We start from the raw sequence: 27,899 nt of genomic DNA on the forward strand, positions 1-27,899 counted from the left end.
ACACACACACGCTCACCGTGCGCAACAACACCCACGAGGTACCAACTCACACACTCACACACTCACACACACTCACACACACACACACACACACTCACACACACACATGCTCACACCCACACACACACACACACGCTCACACACACACACACTCACACTCTCACACACACTCACACACGCACACGCACACGCACATGAACCCACCTCCTCAGACTGCACCATGACTCTCCTTTAGCTGTCCAGGTTTCCTTTTAGGATTACGATATTATGGGTTTAGCTGTGTAAAGATTATAGGCTATACCATATAGTGGAATTTACTTTTATTTTACAGTAGTAATTGTTGTTTTGTTCAGTTAAGTTCACACTTGTTAATTATTAACTGGCCTTCAGTGGAGAGGTCACATTTTCATATTCCTGAGAGTAACAGTGTTGGTGTCCTCTTCTCTAAGTCAGTGTGGATCAGAGCGTACGGTGAGTGGCTGTAATGCAGGGGTGCACAACTCCGGTCCTGGAGGGCCGGTCGGTCCGCATGCTGGCTTTTGTTCCAACCGGTCACCTCAGTTTTAGTTCTCCTGACAGCTCTACAAACTACGCTGGTTCACTCCTGTACTTGAGCACAGTGAAATCTTCAGGACACGCTTGCAGTCTGCGGCTGTAGCTGGTGTAGCTTGTGCAGATTTCAGAATAAAGATACAACCGGGCCAGTGAAATAATTAAGAGCTGAAGTTGGCACGAAATCCTGAAACGGATCGGCCCGTGTTGTGCACCCCTGGCTGTAATGTGATGTAAGCGTGCGCGTGGGCCGGGCCTCGCTCAGCTGTGCCTCTGAATGTCCCCCGGCAGGACGTCCCCCTGCACATGCAGAGCCACGTGGAGGCCGACAGCAAGCTGGAGCCCTGACCAGCAGGGGGCGCCTCTCTGCCGCCCCATATTGGGAAGACCTCACGCGAAAAAACCCCACCAGGTGCTTCACATCTGTGACCGTGGGGGCCTGGTCTTCAAAGCTTCAGGCGGCAGATTTGACGGGAGAAACTCCGTTTCTGCCCTTATATGGCGCTTTGGAAAACCCCTCCCACCGTCACAGATGGACAGTACTGTGGATGTTTACTGGACTCGCCTACGGTGTCCAGGTTGAACCAATCACTTCTTTACATCTAGCTCCTCCCTCTCCACTTATCCAATCCTTACCCTTCCCGCCTGAACCTTGGAACTTGGAGAGGGGGCGAGGAGAGAGTGAGAGAGTGGGCGGAGCTACTATTAAGGGGAGGGGCCAAGTGGCAGGTATTCTGCCAGACAGGTATGGTGGGGTGGGACTTGTTTTGCCTTGTTTTGCCCTGCTCTGCTCTGTTGTACCGCCCTGGCGTGATCTCGCCCTGCCCACCCTTGCCCAGATTGACAGACGGACGGACGGGTCGATGATGGTGCTAACGTTAGCGTAGTCCCATGGGAAAGCTATGGCTCCTTATTTTACCTGTTAGCAGCGGGAGGACGGGGCAGGCTCGATCCCCTGGGCTCTCTCTGCAGTGGGGAAGGAAAGAGCCTGTTGCTGTCCCCCCTCTGCTCATTTGTTCTGTCTGTAATCATGCTGTCGCAGCGTTGAGTTATAAATCCATAGACCAAATACATTCACTCAATCACGTGCTTTCTTAAAGAAGATAACGCTTCAGGACAGGTATGAGTGTTGAACTGTTGTGTTTTCCTCATATACACATACACACACACACACTCACACTCACACACACAGACACACACACACACACACACGTACACACAGACACACACACTCACACACACACATACACACACAGACACACACACACACACACACGTACACACGTACACACAGGCACACACACCCACGTACGCACACACTCACACTCACACACTCGCACGCGCACACACACACACGTACACACACACTCACGCACACACACACACACGTACACACAGACACACACTCACACTCACACACACACACACACACACACACACACGTACACACAGACACACACACCCACGTACGCACACACTCACACACACACCCACCCACGCACACACACACACATAGCTGTGAACACACAAGCTGTTCTGGACAGCCCTCAGGTTAGCTGGGGAGTATGGCATGGGTTTAAGAGAGCGTTTTATAGCCCGTTTTACGAGTGTTGAAACTGTGGTGCTGGTGTTACGCTGAGCAACTCTACCCTTCCGTATCTTATCTTACATGGTCTGTTTTTAATTGGATTCGGACTGTAGGTGGCCCCGCCAGAGAAGTCGTGCTGAACGATGGGTAATTCCCAGCGGTGATGTTGTATCGCCTGCGTGTGATACTCTACTGCTGATGAAGCCCATTCCTGTTCCAGCCGCTTCCCCTGGGCCTCTACGTGTCTGAACTACATTTAGACAATTGTGTAGTACATTTAGGCTAAAAGTTACTGTTTTGAAGTTTTGAAGCAGAATTCTTTCATTTTTTTTCTTCCATTGTTGTTTTTAATGATGCTTCACCTATCGCAAGCATTTTTTTTTGTTTGTTTTTTGGGTGTTCGTTTGGTTTGTTCTCCGTCTTTATCTTCGTTTTCGACGGCTCCGTTTTTCCGGAGCGCGTTCTCTTCAGATTGCTCGCGAGACGCCGCGTTGCCGTGGAGACGTGCGTAGATGAGCGTGCGTGAGTGTGGCACCACTTGGTTTGAAGTGACGGTCAAAAGGTTTGCGATTTGCAGTGGCGGTTAGAGAGCACAGGGACGGAGGTTTGTGCGTTCCGTGTGAACAGACGAGTACGTGTACGTGGGGATGTTTTTTTCCCCCCTTAGAGGCTGTGTGAGTATTATTTTTTTTTGTTTTGTTTTTTTTTGGTTTTAGTGTGGATAATAACTGGAGTGACTGTTTGGTTTGAGAATTTGTTGTGGTGTTCGCCCGGGGTGTCAGAAGCCTTGTGGGCCCTACACCTTGAGTGCGGGGTGACCATTTTAAAATCTTAATATCATTGCTATATTATTAATCACTGATATTTTCATACAGTGACATCAGACATACATACGTATCTGCAGGCTGTTGACATCAGGCACAAATCAAAAGTCTCATGAGCTGGAGTGCTCTGTTCGCTCTAGTGGCGTGCGTTTCCCAGTGTCCTATGGGGTATTTCTTTCCCCCGTTGACTTCTGGGTAGTCCAGCTTGTGACTTCTGCCCGATCAGTCACGGCGAGACGTGTGCAGATCTATCTTTCCTTGAATCGGATAGGCCTGTCTTCGCTCTCTCGTCGGCACGGCTACTGTTCTCACTTTCCATTGGCTCGGAATTCCGCTCCCAAATCCAGTATCTTCCATATTTTATTACAGTTCACCAGAAAGCCTTATGAAATCACAGACGAAAGAAAAAAAAGATCAAAGGATAATTAACTTTTAATTTTTTTTTTGTTTGAGTGCTGTTGTTTGTTGGGGTTTTTTTTGTTTTGTTTTTTACATTGGATGAGTGGTTTTTGTACTTACCAGTAATTGTAACTGAACTGGGAGAGATTTTGTATGGGCTCGCCTGGCGGGCTTTTTTCTTTTTGTTGTTGTTTTATTTTTGAATGGAGTGACAGTTGACGGCACAGCCGGGGGAAGAGGGCCGACCGCTCTGCTCCTCAGGAAAGGGCTCTACGGCCGTGTTTGTGCGTTTGTGTGAGGAGGCGAAGAGGAGGTGAACAGGGGAGGTGTTTTTATAGGGAGAACACAGAGCCAGACGCTCCCCATGCCATACGCCCACAACCTATTAGAACAGAACCACCAGGCCTGGTACACACACACACACGCACACACACACACACGCACGCACGCACGCACAACACACACACGCACGCATGCACACAGCACACACACACAATACACGCACGGCACATGCACGCTCACACACACACACAAATGCACATCTGCGCACAGACAGACATCGACAGATGTGCACACACACACACACACACCAGGCCAGGCGCAGTTTGATCCAACATGACTTTCAAACAGCAAAACCAACTTTATTAACGGATTTTGTAGAAAACATATTTTGTCATGTCCTTGAATCTAAACACCAGTTCAAAGCCAGTTACTATCAGTCATTGTAGTTGTGTTGGCAGCTCAAGGTTCTGCACGGTGACTTGGGAGGTTAAGAGTCTGTTCTTGGTGGTGACATTGTGGCAGACTCGAAATCCTTCAACCTGAGTCCCTTACCTTTAAACTCCTTTCCCTTTAAATCCTCTTTTTTTAAGGGTCACGACCATTTCCTTGTGTTGTTTAGGCATAGGGGAGCATACAGGTGTCCTCTTACCTGCTTTCCCTGAGGTCCTTTAACAGAAGTATGTGTTCTACCTGTCGGCACCCAGTTCTGCGTGCCAAGCTCTACGTTTGTTACCGACATTTTCTAAGAAAATTATTATGAGCAAAAACGGAAATAAAAAAAAAATCTTTGAAACATTTCAGTTGGTTGAAATTTGTCTTTTTTCTTTATGTGCTGTGTTTGTCTATATAGTTTTATCTCAAAAGAAATGATATGGTGTTAGAGGTGCTGGGGGGGAATTGGCTGTAAACACCTTAAAATTGGCCTGAAGGATTTCATTGCTTTCAAACACTTTATTTGAAACCACACTGAATGCCACTGAGTCCGTTTCCACCAGTATTTTGGCCAATATATAGATTTAATGTAAAATAAAATCATGCGTTGTTTAAAATAAGAATGCTTGAGGACTCCTTGGATTGTTGGGGGGGGGTGGGCGGGGAAACTGCAAACAATAGCTGCATAAGTATTTATTGGATTAAAAGAGTAAAAATGCAGTACACTCATTTGACCAAAGCTTTTAATGTAAAACCACAAAAATTATCAGCGCAACCCGTACTCATATTCGTGATTTGTTTAACCGCCCTTAGGGTGTAGCTGGCGGCGGGGGGGGGGGGCGGTGTACGGGGGTCTCCTGCCGCAGTCTGGATGTGTCCTGACTGTTGTTAAGTGTTTGGGGGGGGGGAATGCAGATCCATTATGTGTCCCCACGTTCCATCATAACAGACCGGAGTGCCCCCCTCAATATGATTCCACTGACTGGGGGTGGGATTGAACCGAGACTGAAAACAAGCGCTGTTCCTGCACATGTTGGTCCACCAGGGGGCGCCGAAGAGACAGGAGAGCTGCACTGTGGTGGTTGTGGTGAACCTGCAGAGAGGCCTTTGGTCCATGATCCATGAGAGAGGGTCTTGGGTACATTAGGGGCTGGTGGGGGGGTGGGCGGGTGGGGAGTAGGGTTGGGTTGGGTCTGATGTGAGGGAGAGGAGCTCTCCCAAGTTTTTAATAATGAATAAAGGAGGGGGGGGGGCGAGGGGACGGGGGGGTGGGGGGGTGCAGAGGTGGTGGAGTCAATGCTGTAAAATAACAGGAAGGATGCGTGTGTGTGTTTATTTGGGTTTAGTTACCTGAGAAGATGATGTGGAGATTTGCAGAGAAGGGTTTGAGGGGAGGAGGAGGAGGAGGAGGAGGAGGAGAGAGGGTTAGTGATGAAGCAGACAGAATGAGAGTGTCGAGCGCTCGTTACAAAGAGAGACGGCGGATGAGCGTAACACGGTGGAAAGAACCCGGCCCTGACGACACCGTGACCTGGGTTAGAGTGTAGAGAAGACGGGTGGTGGTTGGGGGGGGTGGGGGGGTGGTTGCGGGGGGGGTGGGGGGGGTGGTGGCGGGGGGGGGGGGGGGGGGTGGGGGGGGTGTGACGGGGCTGACGGGGCTGGCACGGCGCGAGGTGAAGCCAAGGCTGGTGGCGGTCCGGTTGTGGTGTGGTTGTGGTCCGGTTGTGGTCCAGGTGGAGAACGAGGCTCACCTGCAGTCACGGGGCCTGCCTAGGCATACATGGTCAGCTGGAGCCACTGCACGTGAAGGAGGGAGAGACAGTTAGGGCAGAACGCTCGTTACTCAAGGACCTAGATCTCATTTCAAATGGGGGGGGGCGGGAGAGAAACAGGAAATTTTCATCCTGATTCTTTGGGGTAAGACACTAACAGTACCACCCAATGCGACATGATAATACTGGGGAGAACACATTGTGTTTTTTTTGTTTTTTGGGGGGGGGGAGGGGTGGGGGCATGTGTCCCCCCCTGTCGGTGCTCTTACCTCCAGGACAGTAAGCGTAATCATGCCATCTCCTTTCCGATCAAAGGCCTGGAATGCCCCTGTAAAACCCCCATTCACATCAAATGGTTAAAAACACACACCCATCTCCCAGAAAAGGGGATGTATGGTGTGGCGAACATGATTCACAGTATGCAAATGTACGTATGATCTCCTTTAAGTGTTTCACTGCTTATAGAGTATTCATAGTGCCTTAATAAGCACTGCATAATGCATCATAAGCACTATTACAAGAACATATGAATATTATAGCTTGTGATACCAAAGAGTTGTCATATGACATGTCCCGAGTTGCATTATTACTGTCATAAATGCTCATCACTATGTACCTCATAGCGTGTGTCAGTTGTTATGATCTGAGTTGTGAGATTGTTACGGTATGATAAGGGTCGGGCCATTACTCAGAGATGACAAAGTGAATTTAGAGCACTACACTGTATGGCCCCACTTCAAATAAAGAACTACCGATTCATTTAGCTGTGATTCATGGTGGAACGAACTCCCTCTTCAAACCTCTCCCTCACTAACCATCTTCCCCCGTGGTCTGAAGACGCATCTCTTCAGACTACACCTGGACTAACTGCCACCACTCTGTGAATCATTTCACTTTAAATCCCCCCTTTTATGAAACTCATGTACCCCCCATTCCGGGCCTTTTTTGTAAATTGTATTTGTCCTAATATTGTAGCTTGTTCTTCTCCCTAGTTTGGCGTCATATAAGTTAGGTCAGAATAGTGTTCACTGCGTGAGCTGAACTGTGTTCTCGGCTATAAATAGCTATAAATAGAAATTAGTACAGTACCTTATTGAACCTGTGTTTTGTAGTCGTCCAGTGACCATAATATGTACTTTTGTACGTCGCTTTGGATAAAAGCGTCTGCTAAATTAATGTAATGTAATGTAATGTCATGATATGGAACCCTCAGTCGGTTGTAGCCAGCTGAACTACATATCCAGTCACACTTACTGAACATGCCCTCCAGCCTCACGAGGCAGCTGATGAAGCTGTCGAAGTCGATGTTCATGCTCTCGTTGGCGTAGCGCATGGTGATGATGTCATAGAGCTGGTTGTTGAGACGGAAGCCTACGAGGGACAGAAAACACGTGACTGTACAGGGAACAGGGCCGTTAGAGGGCGCGGTTTCAAGGATTCAGCACGCACGAGTGTGACTGTACTGGAAACCGTGCCTGCCGAGCAGGAGACAGTTTAAATCCGGGGTCCTCAATCCTATCCAGAAAGGGCCGGTGTGGGTGCAGGCTTTTGTTCCAACCAAGCAGTAACACACCTGCTCCTACTAATCAACCACTAGAGTCTTTGCTGAGAACCTCAGTTAGTAGAATCAGGTGTCACTGCTTGGTTGAGACAAAAGCCTGCACCCACACCGGCCCTTTCTGGATAAGATTGAGGACCCCTGGCTTCAATCTATACCAGAGGAGTGGGCCCTATACTGCATCAACCTGCTTAATCAGGTCAAAATCAAAGATACCGAAATGTTCAATCGTCCATTTGACCTGGGAATAAAATGCTCCCCACCACACCGTTCGAGCCAATCAAAGACGCATCAAATCACAAATGAAAAGATGTAAAATAAAAGCTTCCCTTTGGCTTCAATAAATTACAGTAGATGGGAACCTCAGTCAGGAGGCTACGTGCTCTGGTGAAGACACCGGAGTGGAATTTGAATTAGCGGAAGTTGTGTCTGCTGGAGTCTCACCCGCATCGTTGACCGCGTTCCTCATCTCGTAGCTGTTGACGCTGCCCTTCTGTTCCGTGTCGTAGCGCTTGAAGACCCCCTGTGGAAAGGACGGCACAGTGCTTATATATCCTTGAGTGTATGCCTGGCTGCTAGGCATGCATAAACATGTACCTTCTCACACCTGAGCAAGCCTGCGTTCATTTATAGCAAATTTATCTTCAGTGTATAATAAGTTTTTATTTCCTGTGCAGAGAAGGCACCATTGTAAAATGGCGGCCATAGCTCCCCCCCCCCCCTCCTTTCTTTAGTTATCTATGGCTGTGACTGCTGGTCAAGCCAGCCACCACTCCTGCATTTACACTCCTGCAGTCCGCCAACTGAGCTGTGCAGTCACTGTCCTGTAGGGGTCGCTGTTGAGCAGCTGAGAAAGGGAATAACCTGCTAATCAACCCCTCCCTCCCTCCCTCTCTCACTGGGCAACTGCCATGAGAAATTATGTGCTTTTCCCCGGGACTCCCGACCCCGAACACGGTGGGCAAAAACTCGGTCTTACCTGCCACTGTTTGATCTTGTTCCACAGGTGTCGGAACTCCTGCAGGTTCAGCCTGCCCGTGCCATCTGTCTGAGCAGCGGTAGTTAAGGCGACAACGCGACCCCGCCGTTAAACCTCACACTCGTTTGTGTCCCCTCCCCGTGGCGCACTGGCGGCTAAACGATGGAAAGAAGCTGCTTCTCCAGTGAACGTTATTATCAATTTAGTACATTTCTGAAAATTGACACGCTAATACACAGAAATTTGCTCAGCGCCACTATATGTGTCACGAAATATTTTATGCCCTGCATAGTAGTGAGGTGAGCTGCTGTTTCACACGTATACTGCATAACACATACAGGCTGGGGCCAAATAAATGGAAACACGTCAGTTTGCCAACAGTGAAGGGTTCTGGTGCTTCTATAATAGTATAGCGCACATCTTCCAGGCATAGTTAGGACGCAGTCGATACTCTCAGAAGGCAAGGTCAATGTCGATCATCAGTTAATGGAACTGACTGACTGACCATATTGCAGCCCGTGTTATAGCATTTCCTGCGCAGATGGACGTCTTTCAAAATGACACTGCAAAATGACACTTGCAAATGTGATCGTACACATGTTTTGTGAGTGAGGCCCATTGTTAGCAGTGTACATTTTTGGAGGGAGCTGGGACCGTGCAGGTGGCTGATGGGAAAAGTGCAGGAGGGGTGTATTTTGGCGCTTGATACGAAGGATACGTCCATGAGGGCAATCATGCTCCTGCAGCTCTCCAGGCTGAAGCCCTCTGTGTTCAGGTCCTTGTCTGGTTGGAGAGGGAGAGACGGAGAGAGAGAGATGGAGAGAGTGAGGGAGAGAGAGAGAGCTGTTACGTTTGCACGTTGGCAGGAATACGGAGTGAATGGAAAGGACGGGGGGACTCACGTTTGGAGACCACTTTGTTGAGGACGTTCCTGAGCTCGTTGGCACTGATCTCCATTTCCTGAAAAGGGGCGGGGGGGGGGGGGGGCAAGAGAGGGCAGGTGGTGATGGGAATGCAGTGAACGCACCCTACTGTGATGTTGCCATGGCTGGCATCTGGGTTTCTGGACGTTGGGGGGGGGGGGGGGCAGGGGGGGGTTGGGGGTCAAAGCCCATAGCCCACCCCCCCATGCCCCACATTCCCCCAAAAATCTCACACTCATTTTCAGAAAACAAAAAGAAACTTCTAAAACTAACACCAGATATTAGGCATGCATGGGTCGTGAGGTGTGAGTGGTTTGAGTAAAGCAGGCCGACCCCCCCCCCCTCGCCCCCCCTTGTACTCACAGCTCCCCCAGTGCTCCCAGTCTGCCCAGTACTCACGTCCCCGGCGATCTGCTGGAAGATGGTCCGGAACTGCTTGTCCTCCTCGCTCTCCTCCCCCGCGGAGGCTGGGGCCGGCTGGGCGGGGGGAGCGAGAGAGAGAGAGGGAGGGACGGAGGGAGAGAGAGAGGGAGGGACGGAGGGAGAGAGAGAGGGGGGAAGAGAGAGGGAGAGAGAGGGGGCAAGAGGGAGGGGGGGGAGAGAGGGGGAGGGAGAGAGAGGGGGAAGAGAGTGGGGGGAGAGGGAGAGAGAGAGGGGGGAAGAGAGAGGGAGAGAGGGAGGGGGGAGAGAGAGAGGGAGAGAGAGGGGGCAAGAGGGAGGGGGGGAGAGAGGGGGAGGGAGAGAGAGGGGGAAGAGAGTGGGGGGAGAGGGAGAGGAAGAGGGAGGGAGAGAGAGGGGGGAGAGGGAGAGGGGAGAAAGAGAGGGGGACAGAGAGAGGGAGAGGGAGGGAGAGAGAGAGGGAGTGGGAGAGACAGAGTTAGATAGAGGGGGGAGATAGAGGGGGAGAGAGGGGGAGCAAGAGAGGCAGGGAGGGAGGAAGGACAAGAGAGAGGGAGGGGGAGACAGAGAGAAAGACAGAAGCAGGGAGAGAGACAGTAAAAGAGGAAATTAGACACTGTATATGGGGAAATGTAAGCCACTCCCACAGTTATTGCTTATGCATGCAACAAATGTGCAGAAATACCATCAGTTTAATGACTGATTGCATGTGCATGGAAAGACCCTCCCCTAAAAGAGACCAATATGGAGCTGATGGAAAAAAACAATGTCTGCAGGAACGCTGTCGCAAGCGTTGAAGGTCCTCTTCCACCTCATGAAAGTGACCAGTTGCCAGAAGCTTCCTGAGTGACTTCCTGTGTGTCTGTCGAAGTGCTTATGGACAGCCGGTCCTGGGTGTTGAGTTGCATGCTGGCCTGGCATAGCACAGCGAGGGACTGGCCACCACACTCTCAGGAACAGCTTGCCTCTTTGCCTCGTCTCCGTAGGGGTAGGTCTCTATGGAACCTTCTATGGTAGGTGTGAAAAGTCTGAAAGCTCCTAGATTGAACCATCTTTGTCCAACAAGGAACGCTTGCACTAGATAGGGGGTTCCTCTCTGGAGACACAGAGGAGCATTTTGAAAACCCTTTCTTCTGAGAGTGAGTACTGCACCCGGGGGGACCGGCTGTGGCAGGTCTGTGATGGAAGGGGAGGCCAGCCTGGTCCATATCCAGGGAACATTATCTTATATGTCAGAGTCCGAGTCTGAAGAAGATGCATCAACAGAATGAAACAGAAGATGTACCTGTTGCATCAATTCATCAATCCGACCGCCCCCCCCCCCCCAGTTCTAATCTATAAAATTTAAGTATGTGCTACTAGAGTTTAGAGTTCTCCAGTTTTTACTCAGTAACATCACCTGCTGAGGAAATTATTAAATTATTTATGTCTGAGGATCGATTACAGCCTTGTGACTTCCACCGCTGTCCGTCTTCTGCTCATGAAGATATTCTCACTCGTGCTGTCCGGGATACTGAACTACTGCACATTGGCAGCACGGAGCTTGAGACTGGCCAGTTTGTGTAGGATGGGAGCTGTGAACTACAAACGGATGTCATCAGACTGTTCCTTTCCCACTGCGGTGTTAAAAATAGAAGTGCCAGGGGGGGCGTGGCCTTTTCTCCACTTATTCCTCTTTCTTGTCTGTGAGAAAGAGCAGCTGTTGATTGGTGCATTTCTGGTACTGTGGCGGGGGGTGGGGTGGGGTGGGGTGGGGTGGTGTTTTTCTTACCGCCTTGGCTTTAGAAACTGCTTCTGTAAGACAACGATAGCCTGAAAAAGCAAAAGTGTACACCCCCCCGAGGATGAAGAGCATGGGGGAAGGGCTGATGCGTGCGGGTGTGATGTCTCAGACTGACAGTGGAGACAGATGTGTGGGCCAGGTGCAAACTTCCAGATGTGACAGCTGCGAGGGTCAGTTTGCGGAGGGAATGGATCAGATGGTCACAGTGAACAGGATATAAAGGTGGAGATAGGGAGAGAGAAAGAGAGAGAGAGAGAGAGTGTGTGGGGGGACAGTGGGCAGTTTGTAGTGGGTGGGAGGTACTCACCACCGGATGGTCTGCCTCGATCCTGTTCTCTATCTCCCTGGGTAGAAACCAACAAACAGCAGTCACCATGGCAACAGTGGTAATGTCACCGTCACATTTTGGCAGTTGTTAACCCTCCTTTTCTTCAGCATGAACATTTTCCTCTGTAAGCACTTGGTTTCACTCAAGTTACAAAAAGAAAAAAAACATTTGAAACCTGTGCTGCAGCAAGAAAACAATGATTATTTGAAGCTACTGCAGCATGGAGCTTCTGTCAGCCAAATGCCAGCCTCCCATAAACGCTTACCGTTTCACATCTCACTGTGGGGAAAAAAACAAGCCTGTTATCATATCTTTTTTTTTTTTCTTTTTTTTTTTTAAATATTTTTTGATTTATTTGATATTTCATCTTCTTGTCTCCTGAATTCTCCATGTACTAAGGGACTGCATATTATAAGATGCATTACATGGTCTACATATTCTTGCAGCTTCACTCGTTCCTATTTAAAGCTGATTTTCAGGGGTGGGGGGGCGTCCCCATCATGACGTCATATGGTCCTCCGGCATCTGTGTCCATTAGATCTGGGAGAACAGCGTCCAGTCCAGTCCGGTCCGATCCAGTCCGATCCGGTTTGGCCCGGCTCTGACCATGACTTGTAGACTCTTGCAGAGGGCTTTTGTTTTTTCCCCTGGATGCCATTTTGTTGATGTCAAATATGAGAAATTATCCTCACTGTGAAGTTGTAGGGGGGTAGGGAGGGGGGTGGGGAGGTGGGGGGAGGTCATTGATTTCTAAATAAGAGGGTAGCCATGTACCTCATCCTAGCACTATAATGATAATGCTGATATGGGTAATATATTTTTGCGATGGCCCAGTGTACACATTTATCTGTATTAATTCAGATGCAGGTTCTGCGGTTAAGGAAATGTATGACTATGCCACTGTTGATCATATAGCTTAAGTGGATGTACTTATGTTCCTTCGCTCTGTAAATCACACTGGATAGGAGCAGCCACTGAACGAATGTGCTGTAGCCTAATGTAAACTAAGATATGAGCTCCTGGGGTGTCTCTGTGGGACCGAGCCGAGAAAAACCCGAATCACGGGGCCAGGATCCCTCGTGCTGGGACAGAGGGGCAGGAGCTGGGATGGGACAGGGGACATGTTTACCGGAGCGTGCCAAAATTTGAAGCCGCTTGTCCTAAAAAAGATTCCATAACAGCTTCGATTTGGGGTCGATTTCTTCCAGCTCTACAAATTAAATTGCCGTTAAAATTGTTTGTCCTTGGTGGTATTATCAACTCCCACCAACTCCCACCCCCACCAATAACTCCCAGGAAACAAAGCCTAAAGCAAACACCAGGCCTACAACAGACTCCCAGTGGAGATCACTACAGACCTGGACACTGTTCCACACTTCTCCCATTAATCACATCATACATTTCAAAATGTCATTAAACTATCAATATAAGTATCAATGTAAATTTTATTAAATTAATTACAAATTTTAGCCGATGATTCCTTACTCCTGACTTGTACTCACTGACTTGTAGTTGGAATGTAAACCACTTATGAGTCTGTTAGCTACCCCCAAACCCCCCACCCCCCCACCCTCTTGCTGAAACCACAGCAGATATTTTCAAGTCTTGATTGGTTGACACATGGGACAGTCAACACAAGTATACGCACACACTTACACCCATGCAAACCATAAAAAGCACACATACGTGCATACGTGTGCAAGTATGCACTCATAGTAAAAAAATATAAATAGCCAGAGGTGGAAAGTCCAGGGGTCAGAAAGTAAAACTCCTGCCTTGTGTTTCTTCCACCCATACAGTCAGCCAGCTGATTTCACTTAATTAGTTCCACCTCCTGGCTGAAGAACTGTAGCAAATCCAGGTGGTTGGAACAAAATTCTGGGAAGGAGTTTTACTTTCTGAACCTGGATTTTCCACCTCTGTAAATGCTTGCTTCCTAATCCCCGTTACCACCCCCCTGTCTCCTCCTCCTCCCGTTCTTTCCCACCTCCGCAGCCTGGGCCACTCACTCTGAGGTGTTGCGCTTTTCGGAGAACACCCTGAGGATGAACTCGCCCTCCTGGTGGGGCTCGTAGGTGGAGGGGATGATCACGTACTCCCCGGGGCTCAGGCGGAAGCGCTGGGTCACCTCCCGCAGGTTGATGTAGGACTTGCAGCGCGCCTTGGAGGAGTTGAGCAGGAAGAAGTCCTTCTGCATGTGCTGCTTGTTACCGTGCATCTGTGGGAGAAGAGCGAGATGAGAAAGAGAGAGAGATGAAAGAGGGAGGAGAAAGAAGAGAGAGGGTGAGGACGACCGAGATGAGACAGAGGAGAAAGGAAAGGTCAAGGGGAATTCATGAACATGGACAGGGTGGGAAAAGGAAGAAACTGATAAGAAAAAACAACTGTGTTCAAGTGGAGACGAGCTGGCTATAATCAGGGTCAAGCTCTCCAACGAAATATTTCGGCCTCAAATCGTCCCATGGAAGTAACATGTACCCCACTGAACTGAATTCCCAAATGTACTGCTATGATTCAGACTGGTGTCTGGGCATTTAGTCCAATGGCTTGCTCCTTTGATGGCAGCAACACGGTGTATAATATAATACAGGACTATCAGTATCGAGAATGACTCAGGTAAACAATAATGGTAGATGGATTGTTTGATCCTGGATTTGTGAGGCTAGACGTGTACACCTTGACCTGAAATGACCGTCAGGCCTGAGTGTGACCTTGAATTTCCTGTAGAGCCCTTATTATTTTTCTTCTGTAGACGGAACAAGAGATCAAACATGCACAAAGGCTCATGATAGGTCAGAGGCAGAAGCAACAGTCACATTATAGGTCAGAGGGAGAAGCAACACCAAGACGGCAGCAGACAGTAGGACTGCGCAGAACTGCGCAGACGAAAAAGCAGCAGGGAGCTCACTGACAGGACTCTGAGACCACAGCATCACACCAAGCTTCTTCTTTACACCTCATACCTCTTTTGGCACCTGGGGGGGACAGACAGACAGACAGACAGGCAGACAATGGGGTCAGAGAGTGGACCTGTGATTGTGTGTCACAGTTCCTTTACAATATGTTGCATTTGAGCCTTTAACATATGTTACCAAAGCTTAATTAGTGACATTAGCTTCAGCCATTTCTGAAAAAATGTGATCTGGGTCAACATGAGCCAATGATATGTCTGAAACATGCCCAGAATCTTACTGGCAAGCATGAGTCAATTTGGTTATCGTGTTTCCTTGATTTGATTAGACTGGAAATTATTTAAAATATGTTACACAGAAACAAAGGCTAACTGCCCCGCAGAGGGTTGGGCGTGGCGGGACACCTCGTAGATGGAGAATCCGATGGTGAAGAGGTTGGCCCCCATCTTGCGTTCCTTCCTGCGGTTCTTCTGCATCAGGGCCACCACGAAGCTGCAGGCCACCTCGCTGTCCTCGGGGTCGTCGTCCTCCTCCAGCAGACGCAGGCGGTACTGAGGGTTCGTCCAGAATGTGTCTGCAGGAAATGACATCGCAGACGCGTCAGAGCTTTTCCCGAAGTTCCGGATCTTGGAACTCCGATGCAGTGTCCTGTGAACTGTGAACTGTCATAACGTGGATTGTGTGCAGTGCTGAGGTGAAGACTGAACTGTGTTATCAGCACAATCCTGAGAGAAATTTGAGGGGCCATCGTCTAATGATTAGTGAAGTCTTAAAACATTCTAAGTAAGTAGGCTAGTGTTCTCTTTTAGAGAATGTAGAGTAATCGGAGTTCTGTTCTGGAATTTCAGTACAAGGTGTGTCCCATCCCCTCTCCTACCTGGGTAGTTCCTGCAGCCCCCGGCAGAACACCCACGCACCCAGCGACCCTCGTTCACCGAAACCGTCCACTTGTGGATTTTGTCATCGTCCAGGGCATCGGGAGTCAGGTTGCAGATCTCAATCTTAGTGTAGTTCTTCTTGAAGTCCTCGAAAGACATCCTAGAGAAGGAATGGGATGGGATGGGATGGGAGTGGGGAACATTAAATTAAAAAACGTAAAAGTAAAAAAAAGTCACTCAAAATATGTCTGTGAGCGATGTAAATATGACAAAGAATGAAAACAAGACAAGAATTGTCAGTTGGTGCAGACTGTAGTAACGTACGGCCACTGAACATTTCTGTGCTCACCAGAATTCCCCATCCTCAGCATTCTGATGCTGGAGCTTCTCCTTCTCGGATTTGGAAATGGTCGCCCACTCCTTGGAGCTGCAGGCCGGGGGTTGGGGGTCACAGATTAATGGGGTCGGAAGCTACAGCAGAATTATCGCAGCGAGATTCACGGAGCAGGTGGCCACAGGCGTGTGTATCAGGCTGCATTATCAGGTGAGGTGCTGGACTGTGGTACGGTGAGCAGCATTGCGCTACATGCTAACGATGGGCAGTAATGCTAGGCTCAGCCATGTTGCTGGGAGATGATGAGGACAGGGTCCATCTAGGCAGCAGGGGGTCACTCACTTGTCACTCCAGGGGCCGTTCCACTCCACCTGGCCCCACGGGTTCCGAAGCCGCACCAGACGCACCTTGGTCTCCTTACTCTGAGACTGTTTACACTGGAGACACAGCACAGATCAGCACAGCACAGTCTTACAGCCTCTCACACACCCACACACACACACACTCAGCACAGTGTCATAGCCTCTCTCACACACACACACAGCACAGTGTCACAGCCTCTCTCACACACACACACAGCACAGTGTCACAGCCTCTCACACACACACACACACACTCAGCACAGTGTCACAGCACAGTGTCACAGCCTCTCTCACACACACACACACACACACACAGCACAGTGTCACAGCACAGTGTCACAGCCTCTCTCACACACACACAGCACAGTGTCACAGCCTCTCACACACACACACACACACACACTCAGCACAGTGTCACAGCCTCACTCAAACTACAAACGCGGTCTCAAACCCCCTCCGTGAGCCCACCTCCTCTACTGCTGTCACAGAGTAGGCGTGGCCTTTGACCAGTCCTGTCACTGTACGGGTCTCAAACCGGGCAGGAACCAGGGACTGGAAGAGGCAGAGAGAGAGAGAGAGAGAGAGGGAGAGAGAGGGGGAGGGAGAGAGAGAGAGAAAGAGAGAAAGAGTGAGGGAGCAAGAGACAGAGAGAGGGGGAGAGGGAAAGGGAAAGAGAGAGAGAGATTGATTTGTATTCATTTTTTATTCTCTCTGCATCGGTTCGTAATGACTGTATTTCATTTCAGCAGCGGGGGTAACTCACATCGATGGAGCAGCCCATGAGAGACCCCCTCTCCAGGGCTTTCTTCATGATCTTGTAGAGCTCCTTGGGGGCCTCCTTCATTTCGTAGAATTCCGTCACCCCTCCGGTGAAGTCCTCCATGGCCTCCGTGGTGTTCCCACCCTTCAGGGCCTCGTAGGAGCCATGAAGCCTGGCCAAAGAGGCGGGGGGGTGGGGGGAGGGGTGGTCGGTAGCATGGGGCACAATTCGGTAGGAAATGTTGAGTATGTTGGGAAGAAAAGAGGAAGTGAGAGAGAGAGATAGAGAGACAGAAAAATGAGTTACTATTTTGAAGGGAGGCATGTGCATGGATTCAAATTATACACATGGCCATGGGGTCAATTCCAATTTCAGTTCACCCAGTAATGACATGCCTTGAAATTCAATTCACTCGTTGTATAAATCAAAAAGCAGAACATTACGGCTGTTTTTCAGTCCTTGAATTGAGGTGCAATGTATTTCTAGAATCGATGGCCTTGACAAATAACTTTAATATTTGAGATAGATGGGAGGGGGCGGAGAGGAGAAGAAAAATTGATTAAACACTGGCGATTGACATGAGAAAAGATGAAGTGAGGAGAGTTCTGAGGGGGAAAGAAATATAGATGTTGGAAGATGAAGGTGCTCTGTGGTTAAAAAACATAGATTTATAACAGGTTAATAAATGTAAATAAAGGTTAGTAAACTGGTTAATGGACATAAATAAAGGTTAATAAACGTGTTACCTAATGTAAATAAAGGTTATTAAACAAGTTCATAAATGTAGTTGAAAACTTAATTGAAGATTAATATACAGGTTAATAAACGTAAATGAAGGTTAATAAACAGGTCAAAAAACGTAAATGAAGGTTTAAAAACAGGTTCATAAATGTAAATAAAGGTTATTAAACAGGTTCATAAATGGAATGTAAATGCAATTGAAGGTTAACATACAGGTTAATAAATGTAAATGAAGGTTACTAAACAGGTTAAAAAACATAAATGAAGGTTAATAAACAGGTTCATAAATGTAAATGAAGGTTAATAAACAGGTTAATGAAGGTTAATAAACAGGTTAATAAAGGTTAATAAACAGGTTAATAAAGGTAAATAGTCATCCAGCTCACTTGGCATAGGCTTTCTCCAGGAGGGCGCTCCAGAACTCATTCCTCTCCGCTGACTTGGTGAAGACCAGCTGGTTATTGAACGTGGGGATGCGGTCGTCAATGACGACGTCGACCCAGTCGCCATAGCGCCAGAACTGCAGGAAACCGAACGATGAAAGGGACCAGGCGTTAAAAAAACAGAGAGGTGTCGAGAGTGGACAGAGAGAGAAAGAGAGAGAAAATGAAAGAGAGAAAAAGAGATAGAGAGAGAGAGAGAGAGCGATTAAGAGGTTTTAATGAAGATTCGGCCTTAAGATTGTATGGAGGTAAATCATGCAGTGAACCTCGGGGGTCAAACACTTGCACGGAGCTTGACGGCCTCACCTGGAAGTGAAAGATGCCAGCGTAGTTCTCTGTGAAGCTCTGCTCCAGAGGCACCACTCTGTACAGCAGCTTTTCATTCAGAGTCAAGCAGGCGATGGCCGCCAGGAGCCAGCAGTCACCTGCGGGAACCGCGATAACAACCAGCCATTTTTTACACCGTGAGGGATGACAAGTGGCACCCAGTTTGTGTTTTGGGTATTCACACGGGACATGTACAGATGAAACGGTTTGGTCCACAGGTGGGGTATTGTATGGTGGAGACAAGGGGAGTGAAGCTGGACACAGGTGGGGTTAGCAGTAGTTTACCTGCATCTAAACCTTTAACCCTTTAAGATGTAAGATCACAAAACATTCTTCACTGAACATTCTATGGCTGATGTAACAATCACTACTGGTAACTGAAAGCAATGGAGTTCTAGAACACTAACTTAAATTTGAATTTTAAATTCAGCTTTGCTTTGAATGCCACATCATGTCTCCTGACAATGCCCCAACTGTTTGTTTAACCGGCTGCCAGGCCAGGTTGTCTGCATATGGCCCACGTTTACAACTCTTTTTTCTTTCTTCATTTCTTTTAGGAAAAAAAAATACAGGTAACCAGACAGGAATATCAATTTGCTTCTCCCTCATTTGAGCGCAGATTGTCACGCACCCTCCTGCTGACACAGGACTTTTTAATTGTTTTTGGGGAAGGTGCCAGAGGCGTTTTTGTGTCCTGTCCTGAAACAATGTTTGCCAGGGGGCAGGGGGGGTGACAGCCTGCACATGCCCGCCCCCCCCCCCCACCCCCTTTTGTTCTGTCCCAGCACCGGGACAATGAGAAGTGCAGCCAGTGAGATTCCCTTCCGGTGGAGTAAGCCCCACACAGGGGCCATAGGAGGAGAGGCTACTCGCACAGGGGGCAGCTTCAAATTTACCCCACTACCCCCTTTTATGTGTACTTACCCATTATATATGTACCTTATTCTGGATAAATATACTACCCAACTGCCCCCAGCACATGTACCTTATTCTGGATAAATATACTATCCAACTGCCCCCTGTGCATGCACCTTACTCTCGATAAATATACTACCCCAGTGCCCCCTGCACATGTACCTTATTCTGGATAAATATACTACCCAACTGTCCCCTGTGGATGCACCTTATTCTGGATAAATATACTATCCCAGTGCCCCCTGTGCATGCACCTTATTCTGGATAAATATACTACCTAACTGTCCCTTGTGCATGCACCTTATTCTGAAAATAGAACATTACGACCCAACTGTCCCTTGTGCATGCACCTTATTCTGGATAAATATCCTACCCCAGTGCCCCCTGTGCATGCACCTTATTCTGGATAAATATACTACCCCAGTGCCCCCTGTACATGTACCTTATTCTGGATAAATATACTACCTAACTGTCCCTTGTGCATGCACCTTATTCTGGATAAATATACTACCCCAGTGCCCCCTGTACATGTACCTTATTCTTGATAAATACACTGTCCCAGTGCCCCCAGCACATGTACCTTACTCTGACACCCGAAGTATGCATGGGAAATTTCGTAATGTTCTATTTTCAGTCTATTGCATAACACTTTCCAAAAGGCTCAGTCCTCTATCTTTACTGCTTTGACTGCATTCGGTGCCTACTGAGAAAGAAGAGACATTCTTTCTCCAAATGTTGCTGTGTCAGACGTTTGGCTGTGTCACGAAATGTGCCTGGCTAGCCGCCTGTTCAGCCTGCAGATTATATTCGTACTGTCTCACCTAAGCTAAAATATGCTCAGAGTGCTCTGAAAATCCCTCATGTCAGAAACACAATATGATGCTCTAAAACATTCTGAAGCAACTAGCACTAGTGTAATTCTCTTCCAGTGATTCTCTGCATTTCTATAATGGCGAGCAAAATTGTACGGCAACACCCTCCATTTCCTGGGAAGCCGCGCATAGACACGGTGAACTGAGTCCGCTGCACTGAGGTGTTCTTGTTGCCGTGGCTACATGTAACCTGTGCTCGGAGCAGGTTTGGCTTACCCAGGTCCCCCTGACAGATGTCCGTCCTGCTGGCCCCTCCCACGATGAACTGGGGGTTCTCGCAGATGTCCTGCCGAAGAGCAGACAGGTAGACAGACAAAGGTAAAGGTCACACTTACTCTCAGCGAAAAGATGAGCAGGAGCCTTTGTCTTTGATTTTGATGTAGGAGGACTAACTTTGAAGCTGAAATACATTTGAGATGTCGTGTATATGCTAGATAGATTTTGTAGGACATGTAATATCCTAACCTGAGTGCTAGGTTGTTAACCTGAGTTCTCCTGTTTCCAAGGGAACCATTCCGGTTAGGCCACTGCAATTTATCAGATTTTAAGGAGCCTGAAGCGCACCTCACTCACACTGTGATGGGATCAGAACTATATGTGTCAGCCCAACTCTGAGTCCAGCAGAGATAGAAATCTCTGTCTCAAACATAGTCCGCCATCTTGGTAGCACCACCTCACTGACCTATTGCTGGCGAATAGAACAGAATGATTTCTCCAACTTCTCCGACTTTACACTGTGTATTTACTGTAAGCTTCTATTCAAAGTTGTGGGGTGTATAGTGTTACAAAACCAAATAATGCAAAACTAAGCAAGCCTTCGGAGGCAGGCCTGGCTAGGCTCCAATAGGGCTAAAGAATCTAAAGAACCACTCATTTGAAGGCAATCCCCCTTGCTTATCTTCAGCCAATCATAATTTGAACTTCATAAACACTAATTTACAGAAAAGTGAAGTGTCCCAAAGGTCATGTTTTACTGTGCAACATGACATTTTATTTAAGCAAACCTTAACCCTTTTGCCATTGCAGTATCAAAAATATTCTCAGTTTATTTCAGGAACTTGGATAGTATCACTTATTTTCATAAAATTTTTATTTGCTTTTTTGACACCCCAGTTATAAGTTGATCACTTCGTTGATCCATTCATGCATTTAGAATGTTCACTCATGGTTTCCAGTTGGGCTAAGGATTTGTTTTAAATTTATCTTTAGGAAGGAATTTATAATTCCTCTTAGGAATATTTCACACAATACGTTGGCATAATTGGTTGACTTTGGTGAAGCAACACGTCTGTGTCTCTTTAACTGGCCCAGAAGCCCAAGCTGGCTTCTAGTTTGGGCCTGAAGGAGGGGGCCTATTTCATTCAAATACAGTTCTCAGAATTCCCAATGAAATGTTTTTCCTCTTTTAAAATTTTAAGGATCTCAAATTTTGGAACCTTTCCTATTCCTCTGGATGATTTCAACCGTATTTAACATGCCTACACGAGTGTCTGCAAAGTATTTGCCTTGAAAAAAGTATTTGTCCTGCAAAGAACATTAAAGGCATGTAGAACTCAATGCAAGGCTTGATGCTGTGCACACTGTGGAGAGATTAACTATCGCAGGGGTCACCTTCCTAATCGGAGCAGAACTTCAATTAAATTCAACGATGATGTCGGTCTAGTTTTCCCTGTGGTTGCCAGGTGCCAGAGCAGAGGTATGGGGCACCTGCTTTGAGAATGAGAATCAGTGGTGAGGTACCCTTGCAGGCCTGGCAACCCAAAGACTGCAGTGCCCCTCCTGGGAGAGAATGGGTCACATGACTACCATAGATAGTTGTGACTCCCGACTCCATTGTCCTCCGATAGAATGGCTTTTCCCCACATCAGTGTGGTGTCTCTGGAGTGATGCACAGGTGACTATTTGTGGCGATTTGCTGGGAATGCTTCTTCCAGCTTCTGAGTCCATTTCTATATAGCGCTCTTCCTCAGCAGCACCTCAATATTTAAAATAATATTGTGAATCTTATCACAATCTTTTCAACAGCGACTTGATGCATCCTTGCTGATCATGGCCAAATCATATTCATGAGTTCATGAGTTAGTCAGCCTAACAAAATCACTAAATATTACTGTAGTGAGTAATTATTATTTTTTTATTATTTGTGAATTTTTGTATTTTGTTGAAGAACTATTCACCTGATACATTTCAATGTGGTGGTGTTTCCTTCCTTTAAGAAATAACCCAACTGGGAGAATACCTATGTGTGTAAAATGTACCTGGATAAAAAGCTTCTTAATTTGTCATAAGCAATACAGAGATTAAACATTTTAATGGAATATACTTCATGGCATCCAGGGCAAACGGAATGGTCTTGAATATATTCAGCCTTCCGCAACTCAGCCGAACGCTCTTGTTTAGGAAAATTCTATTTTCATAAGAAGCTAATATCGATATGAGTATGAGACCCCAGGCTACAGCAGCGGAGCTCTTCAAACTTTCTGACTGCTTTGAACTCAGAGAGCTCAAAGCTCAGTCAGAACACTGATTTGCATCATAAATTACCAACAGTTCACATCCACTTGCAAGTGATCAGCGCAGGTAGGGAGATGTTGCAAACTGTGAGATAATACTTTTGCGTGATTCAGAACTGAAGCACAGACACCAGAACAGTGTTAGAGAACGGCAGGCTTTTGTTCTTTGATTGACCTAACGCACATTTATGGTCTCCATCAGCAGAGATGGAAATCTACCACTTCATATAAACCAAACAAAGGAATCAATTTTGGTCTGACTCTCCTCCATGTAAAAAAACAGGAAGTCACACTGACACACACACACTCTCTCTCTCACAAACACACACACACACCCAGTTTAATTTCTGTGAATAAAACATAATCATTAACTCAGTGAGTTATTTTTCAGCATGTTGCTCGCATGATAAGACAGGGCACACCTTAACTGTGATTCTAACAGTTCCACACATCCTCATAGTTGTTGCCCCATGGAATTGTGGGTTGGTGGGCTCTAACTTGTCCTGCACACTATTCCCCTCATTCTCAGTAGGATGGCCAGTGGGGAGTTCCAGGTTTACATGACAGTGCCTGTGTTTTTGTGTCATCTGTGTCTCGTTTGAACATGTCCTCAAAATGAGTCGGCGAAATAGTATTGCAATGTATCTTCAAAATTCCCGAAGTTACGTTATCTGATTGTGAATGAAATCCTGATTGCATTTTTATTCATGCCCAGTACACACTAATCTTTCTCTCAATAAACATTATCTCAATTCCTGTATGAAGACAATCTTTCTGATAGTAGACTATGTACAGTAATTGAGATGTCATGCACCGTCACTTACGTAAAAAACCATTGTGTGTGTGTATCATTCCCTACAAACATGATTGGCATTCACTCAACATGTTCAGACAACGTCCACAGGAAATCAGATCACTCCCACGGAACACAGATAGCCAACATTCCATCAAACAGCTGAAGGTTCTACAAACAAAACGGCCCAACACAAAAAAAGGCTTTGTTCTCTCTTCATCTTAAATACACCAAATCCATTCAGTACTGTAGCGTTTGCCACTCAAATCTAAGGTCTCCTCAAATTATCGTCTTTTCATCCGGTCAGCGTGCCTGTGGCCAGTGTACCGTTGCTGCCGCCATGTTGCAAACTCGAGTATCCCTTCCCACCTCTCTCCTCTACCCCCCATCCGTCTGCGAAACTCATCTCCCAACTCATCGTCCCCTCCTGGTGCCATCCCAAGACCGAGGGCCTCCACACGTCCCGTCCCGTCCCCCCCCACCTCGACTGGCTCCTGCTCCCCCTACCTTGGGTCTCTTCCACACGATGTTCTTGACCTTGTTGGACTTGTGGCCCAGTTCTTTGTAACCCAGCGACTCCACGGTGGCCTGAAACATGTCATCCTCAAACAGGCTCTTCTTCTGGACGCACTCCTGCTTCAGGACGCTGAAGTCCTGGCCGTTGAAACGCAGGGGCTGGCTGAGGGATCCCTCCCCGTCCCTGCGTTCCCTTTCCCGAATCAGTCGGTCGCAGAAAAAGCCAGCCGGAGTGTAGGGCATTTTTGCTCACCTTTTTTTTTTTAACTGGCTATTGCCACCTCTAGTGTATGCTAAAAAACCTAAAAAACCTGGCATAAATCCAAACAGCTGACCCCTCATTGGTCACCTCCCCTAGTGATGTCACTCTTCCCTGGGCCTTAATGTCACACGGGAATGGGTGAAAACACAGGCATTCACTCTCACACACACACACACACACACACACACACACAAACAAAAACACACACACACACATACACACACACCCACACAAACAAAAACACACACACACACACACACAGACACAAAACTGTTCCAGAGCACTGGATTCTCATTGGCTCCTGAACAATAACAGCCAGGACCCCCCCCCCCCCCACACACACACACACACACACACACACACACATACACAAAACAGTTCCCAGCACTGGATTCTCATTGGCTCCTGAACAATAACAGCCAGGACCCCCCCCCCCCCACCCCAGTCAGCAGGGCCGGCGAAGCGGCCCTCACACGCTCGTCATTGTTGGGGCGCACAATGACGAGCGTGCGGCACGGGGGGCTCGGTCTAAAGAGCCGTGGGAGGGGTCGACCTGCCTCAGCAGAAGGTATTCAGGGCCTTTAAACCTATCCTCAATGGGAGTTCAACATCGAGCACTCTCAGCATAACCACAGGAGCTTTAATCCTGTGGAGGCAAACCACGCCCCCCCCCACCGCCCCCCCCACCCCCCCTTTTTTTTTCTGTTGTTACCGTACCCCGTGAGTTCACTCCACCCTTTGTTTCAGCTGCTAAATGCTGCTAAACTCTCGGTATCAAACATGAAATGGCTGCCAAAATTCACCTGTTTACATCACGCGCTGTACATCACAAATCTCCTGTGCTCTCGGCTATGAAGAACTGTACCAAATTAGTACTGTACCTTACCTTTGTACGTCGCTTTGGATAAAAGCGTCTGCTAAATAAATGTAATGTAATGTAATCTCACAAGGGCGACTAGCTGTGTGCGCGACAGATCTATATAATGGTACTTCTGCTGTAATTGCTGTAGAGGAAATGGAGTCTCACTTGACTTGACTTCGTCCACATCTCATGAACTCCTCTGTGGATCTCGATCCATATCCAAAGGAAGAACGTATAAGTGACATTTAACCACATGCTATACGTCATTGAGTATGTTATTTTGTTTTTTTTAGCCCATTGAATGACAGGTATTTACAAAGGCTAGGGATATTTTTTTCTTTTCTTTTTTCTTAGCACCAGTATTATAAAATTAAATTTCATTTAAAAAAACAACATCCCTTTGAAATCCTTCCACATACAAGCATTCAAGTTAGTATATTACGCCACTTTAATATACCTTTATTTTAGCAAGTCTGGACAACTTTGTGCTTTTCTATGTATTTTTTAAATTATATGCAGGTTTTGATGGCTTTTTTCAAAGGTCAAACGGGGTATATTACAACACTGTGTGGCACCTTTATTGTCCATTTCTGTGGAAATTCTTTTCGCTGGGTCAGCACAGCTTTAAGGCAACACCACCAGTCCCCACTCAAAAGTCCAACACACGTGGAGACAAACAAACGCTGCCCCATCTCTCGCTGACCGTGTAGTGGAACTGAATCTGCCACTATCTGAACCTGACACTTCATTTATCCACTTCCACACACGTGTTTTTACTTTCAGATTATTTCTGCGGCTGTCATCGTTATATCATGATTGCTGTATGGCAGGCCGACCTCTCAATTACTACTTATTACATAAATTGTATAAAATGCATTTTATTTTTGTTCTGGCATACTGCACTGTATGCGGTATTATTATTATTATTATTATTATTATATTGTCACCATTGTGCTCCATTAAGTGCTTCAGTTACATTACAAGCATTTAGCAGACACTCTTATACAACTTTTACATAACATTTACATTAGTTTTTTTCTTTTAAAATAATTTTTAAAAAATTTCACTTTTCAGTTTCTGTGGGAGACATAAGCGCTGTTCATTTCAAATGTGATGTGTTGCGCACTTGCCCCCGTGCCCCATCTCGACCGTGGCCTTCGGCCGAATTAAAAATATTTCCCAAAAAATCCTTACCACCCGCATGCAGTTTCACCTCCTACGGCTTCATTAACACCATGAATATTCATATCGCCATTGGCGACGACCATACTCACAGACGGCCGCTTCCACTCGCAGGCGAGGGGACACTCGCCAGAGGGGTACAGGGAGGAATCGTCGGCGGGGAACCGCGGGTCCTCGAACAGCAAATGGTTCTTGGCGTGCCCGTCCCGCAGCTCCTGGAAGTCCTGCGGCGGCAAGGCGACCACGTGGCGGTGACGTATTAGGATGGGGTCCGCGGGGAGCGGACCGGTGTAATCCACGTTCCGCAGCGCGGGAGCCAGCCCTGGCCTTGGCGCCAAGTGACGGGCATTCACCGCGCTGACCGCCTCCTCCTCCTCTTCCTGCTCGCTCTCTCTCGCTTTCTCTCTCTCTTCTCGCTTCCCTTGCTCATTCCGCGCGCTCGCCCCCTGCTCCACCGGTGCCATTGAGGAAGTGTTTTTTTTTTTTTTGTAAAATAGAAGTCACGAAAGGAGCCGATGAAATGTCAACACACACACGCGCACGACGCTTAAAGAAACGGCGGTCAGAAGCTCCTCGGGGAGTTTACACGCAGCCCGCTGCTGTAGGTGTGGCGCTGTGCTGTCGCTCTCTGTCCTCTCCTCACGGCTTCCCTAAACCTTTGCTCTCCTTTCCACGGGACTGCAGAGCAGCACGTGCTCCCCAACGTCACTATTCCCTTCATCTTAACTGCAGAGATAAAGAAAAAAAAAAAAAAAGCCAAGGCACTTCCCCTTAAGTTTTGTCTAACTCTTGGGTTACTTCTCTCTCTCTCCCTCCCTCCCTCCCTCCCTCCCTCCCTCTCTCTCTCTCTCTCAATTCAAGTTCAAAGTGCTTTATTGGCATGACCAATATAGGCACGTGTGTTGCCAAAGCAGTGGTTACAAGATACAACTAGTATATACAATAAATGCTGGATTATGAACTTGTTATTTAAAAAAAAAAAAAAAAGGGCCAAGCCTATGACAAAAACATCAGCAGTAAGTGATGTTAGGTGTGTGTGTCTGTCTGACTATCTGTGTGTTGTGTGCACGAGTGAATATGTGTCTGCTTGTACATGTGTATGCTGTGTGCGAATGTGTGCATGACATGGTCACACATTGTCCCTCAGATTATGGCAAGAGAACACAAATTGTGCTGCTAGTATGCAGATACCTTTTTTTTCTCCTAATAGGAAAGGTAATCTATCTTCATCAGGTGTATCATTGAATACTGAATTGGGGACATTTCTGGATCATTTTTGGGTAGAATTTTTGGCGAATTTGATCAAATTTGGTGCATTCCATCAGGAAGTGTTCTTCTGTTTCAATTTGGTTGCCTTAGCATTGTTGGAACAATCTTTTTTCTTCTGGCAACCATGATTTTCTGTGCC

The 27,899-nt window shown here is 47.4% G+C and overlaps 2 protein-coding genes across 3 annotated transcripts in view; one reads left to right on the forward strand and one right to left on the reverse strand.

Annotated features, from left to right (window-relative positions):
• The window catches only part of znf106a (zinc finger protein 106a), a 26,540-nt gene extending 24,894 nt beyond the window's left edge, over window positions 1-1,646 (forward strand). Inside the window, exon 22 of the mRNA XM_035386677.1 lies at window positions 844-1,646. Coding sequence (XP_035242568.1) covers window positions 844-900 — 57 coding nt within the window. The 3' untranslated portion in view covers window positions 901-1,646. The remainder of the gene's footprint in view (window positions 1-843) is intronic.
• Window positions 1,647-5,733: 4,087 nt separating this feature from the next.
• Window positions 5,734-27,193, reverse strand: capn3a (calpain 3a, (p94)). Of its 2 annotated transcripts, none has more exons than XM_035410816.1 (21): window positions 26,584-27,193; window positions 20,580-20,649; window positions 18,556-18,674; window positions 18,193-18,326; window positions 17,069-17,237; window positions 16,774-16,857; window positions 16,286-16,380; window positions 15,959-16,036; window positions 15,609-15,769; window positions 15,136-15,305; window positions 14,783-14,794; window positions 13,829-14,037; window positions 11,799-11,835; window positions 9,709-9,786; window positions 9,289-9,346; window positions 9,105-9,169; window positions 8,387-8,455; window positions 7,852-7,930; window positions 7,104-7,220; window positions 6,119-6,177; window positions 5,734-5,874 (listed from the first exon to the last, which is right to left on the reverse strand). In XM_035410816.1, the coding sequence occupies exons 1-21, from the start codon at window positions 26,953-26,955 to the stop codon at window positions 5,848-5,850; spliced, it is 2,262 nt and encodes a 753-aa protein (XP_035266707.1). In that variant the 5' UTR covers window positions 26,956-27,193; the 3' UTR covers window positions 5,734-5,847. The 2 variants fall into 2 exon arrangements, with proteins under 2 accessions (XP_035266707.1, XP_035266788.1); XM_035410897.1 differs by lacking the exon at window positions 26,584-27,193 and adding an exon at window positions 24,177-24,585.
• Between the last annotated feature and the right edge of the window lie 706 nt (window positions 27,194-27,899).

This window comes from Anguilla anguilla, chromosome 1, assembly GCF_013347855.1.
Source record: "Anguilla anguilla isolate fAngAng1 chromosome 1, fAngAng1.pri, whole genome shotgun sequence".
Classification (NCBI taxonomy): domain Eukaryota; kingdom Metazoa; phylum Chordata; class Actinopteri; order Anguilliformes; family Anguillidae; genus Anguilla; species Anguilla anguilla.

What these genes read in the sequence shown, in the direction of transcription:
- capn3a (XM_035410816.1), bottom strand. Translation starts at nt 26,955, where the DNA reads ATGGCACCGGTGGAGCAGGGGGCGAGCGCGCGGAATGAGCAAGGGAAG. An exon ending in CATCTGTCAGGGGGACCTGG is followed by an intron (nt 18,675 to 20,579) that starts GTAAGCCAAACC and finishes CGGTTCCCGCAG; the next exon opens with GTGACTGCTGGCTCCTGGCG. An exon ending in GAGGCTGGAGGGCATGTTCA is followed by an intron (nt 6,178 to 7,103) that starts GTAAGTGTGACT and finishes GGGGTTTTACAG; the next exon opens with GGGCATTCCAGGCCTTTGAT.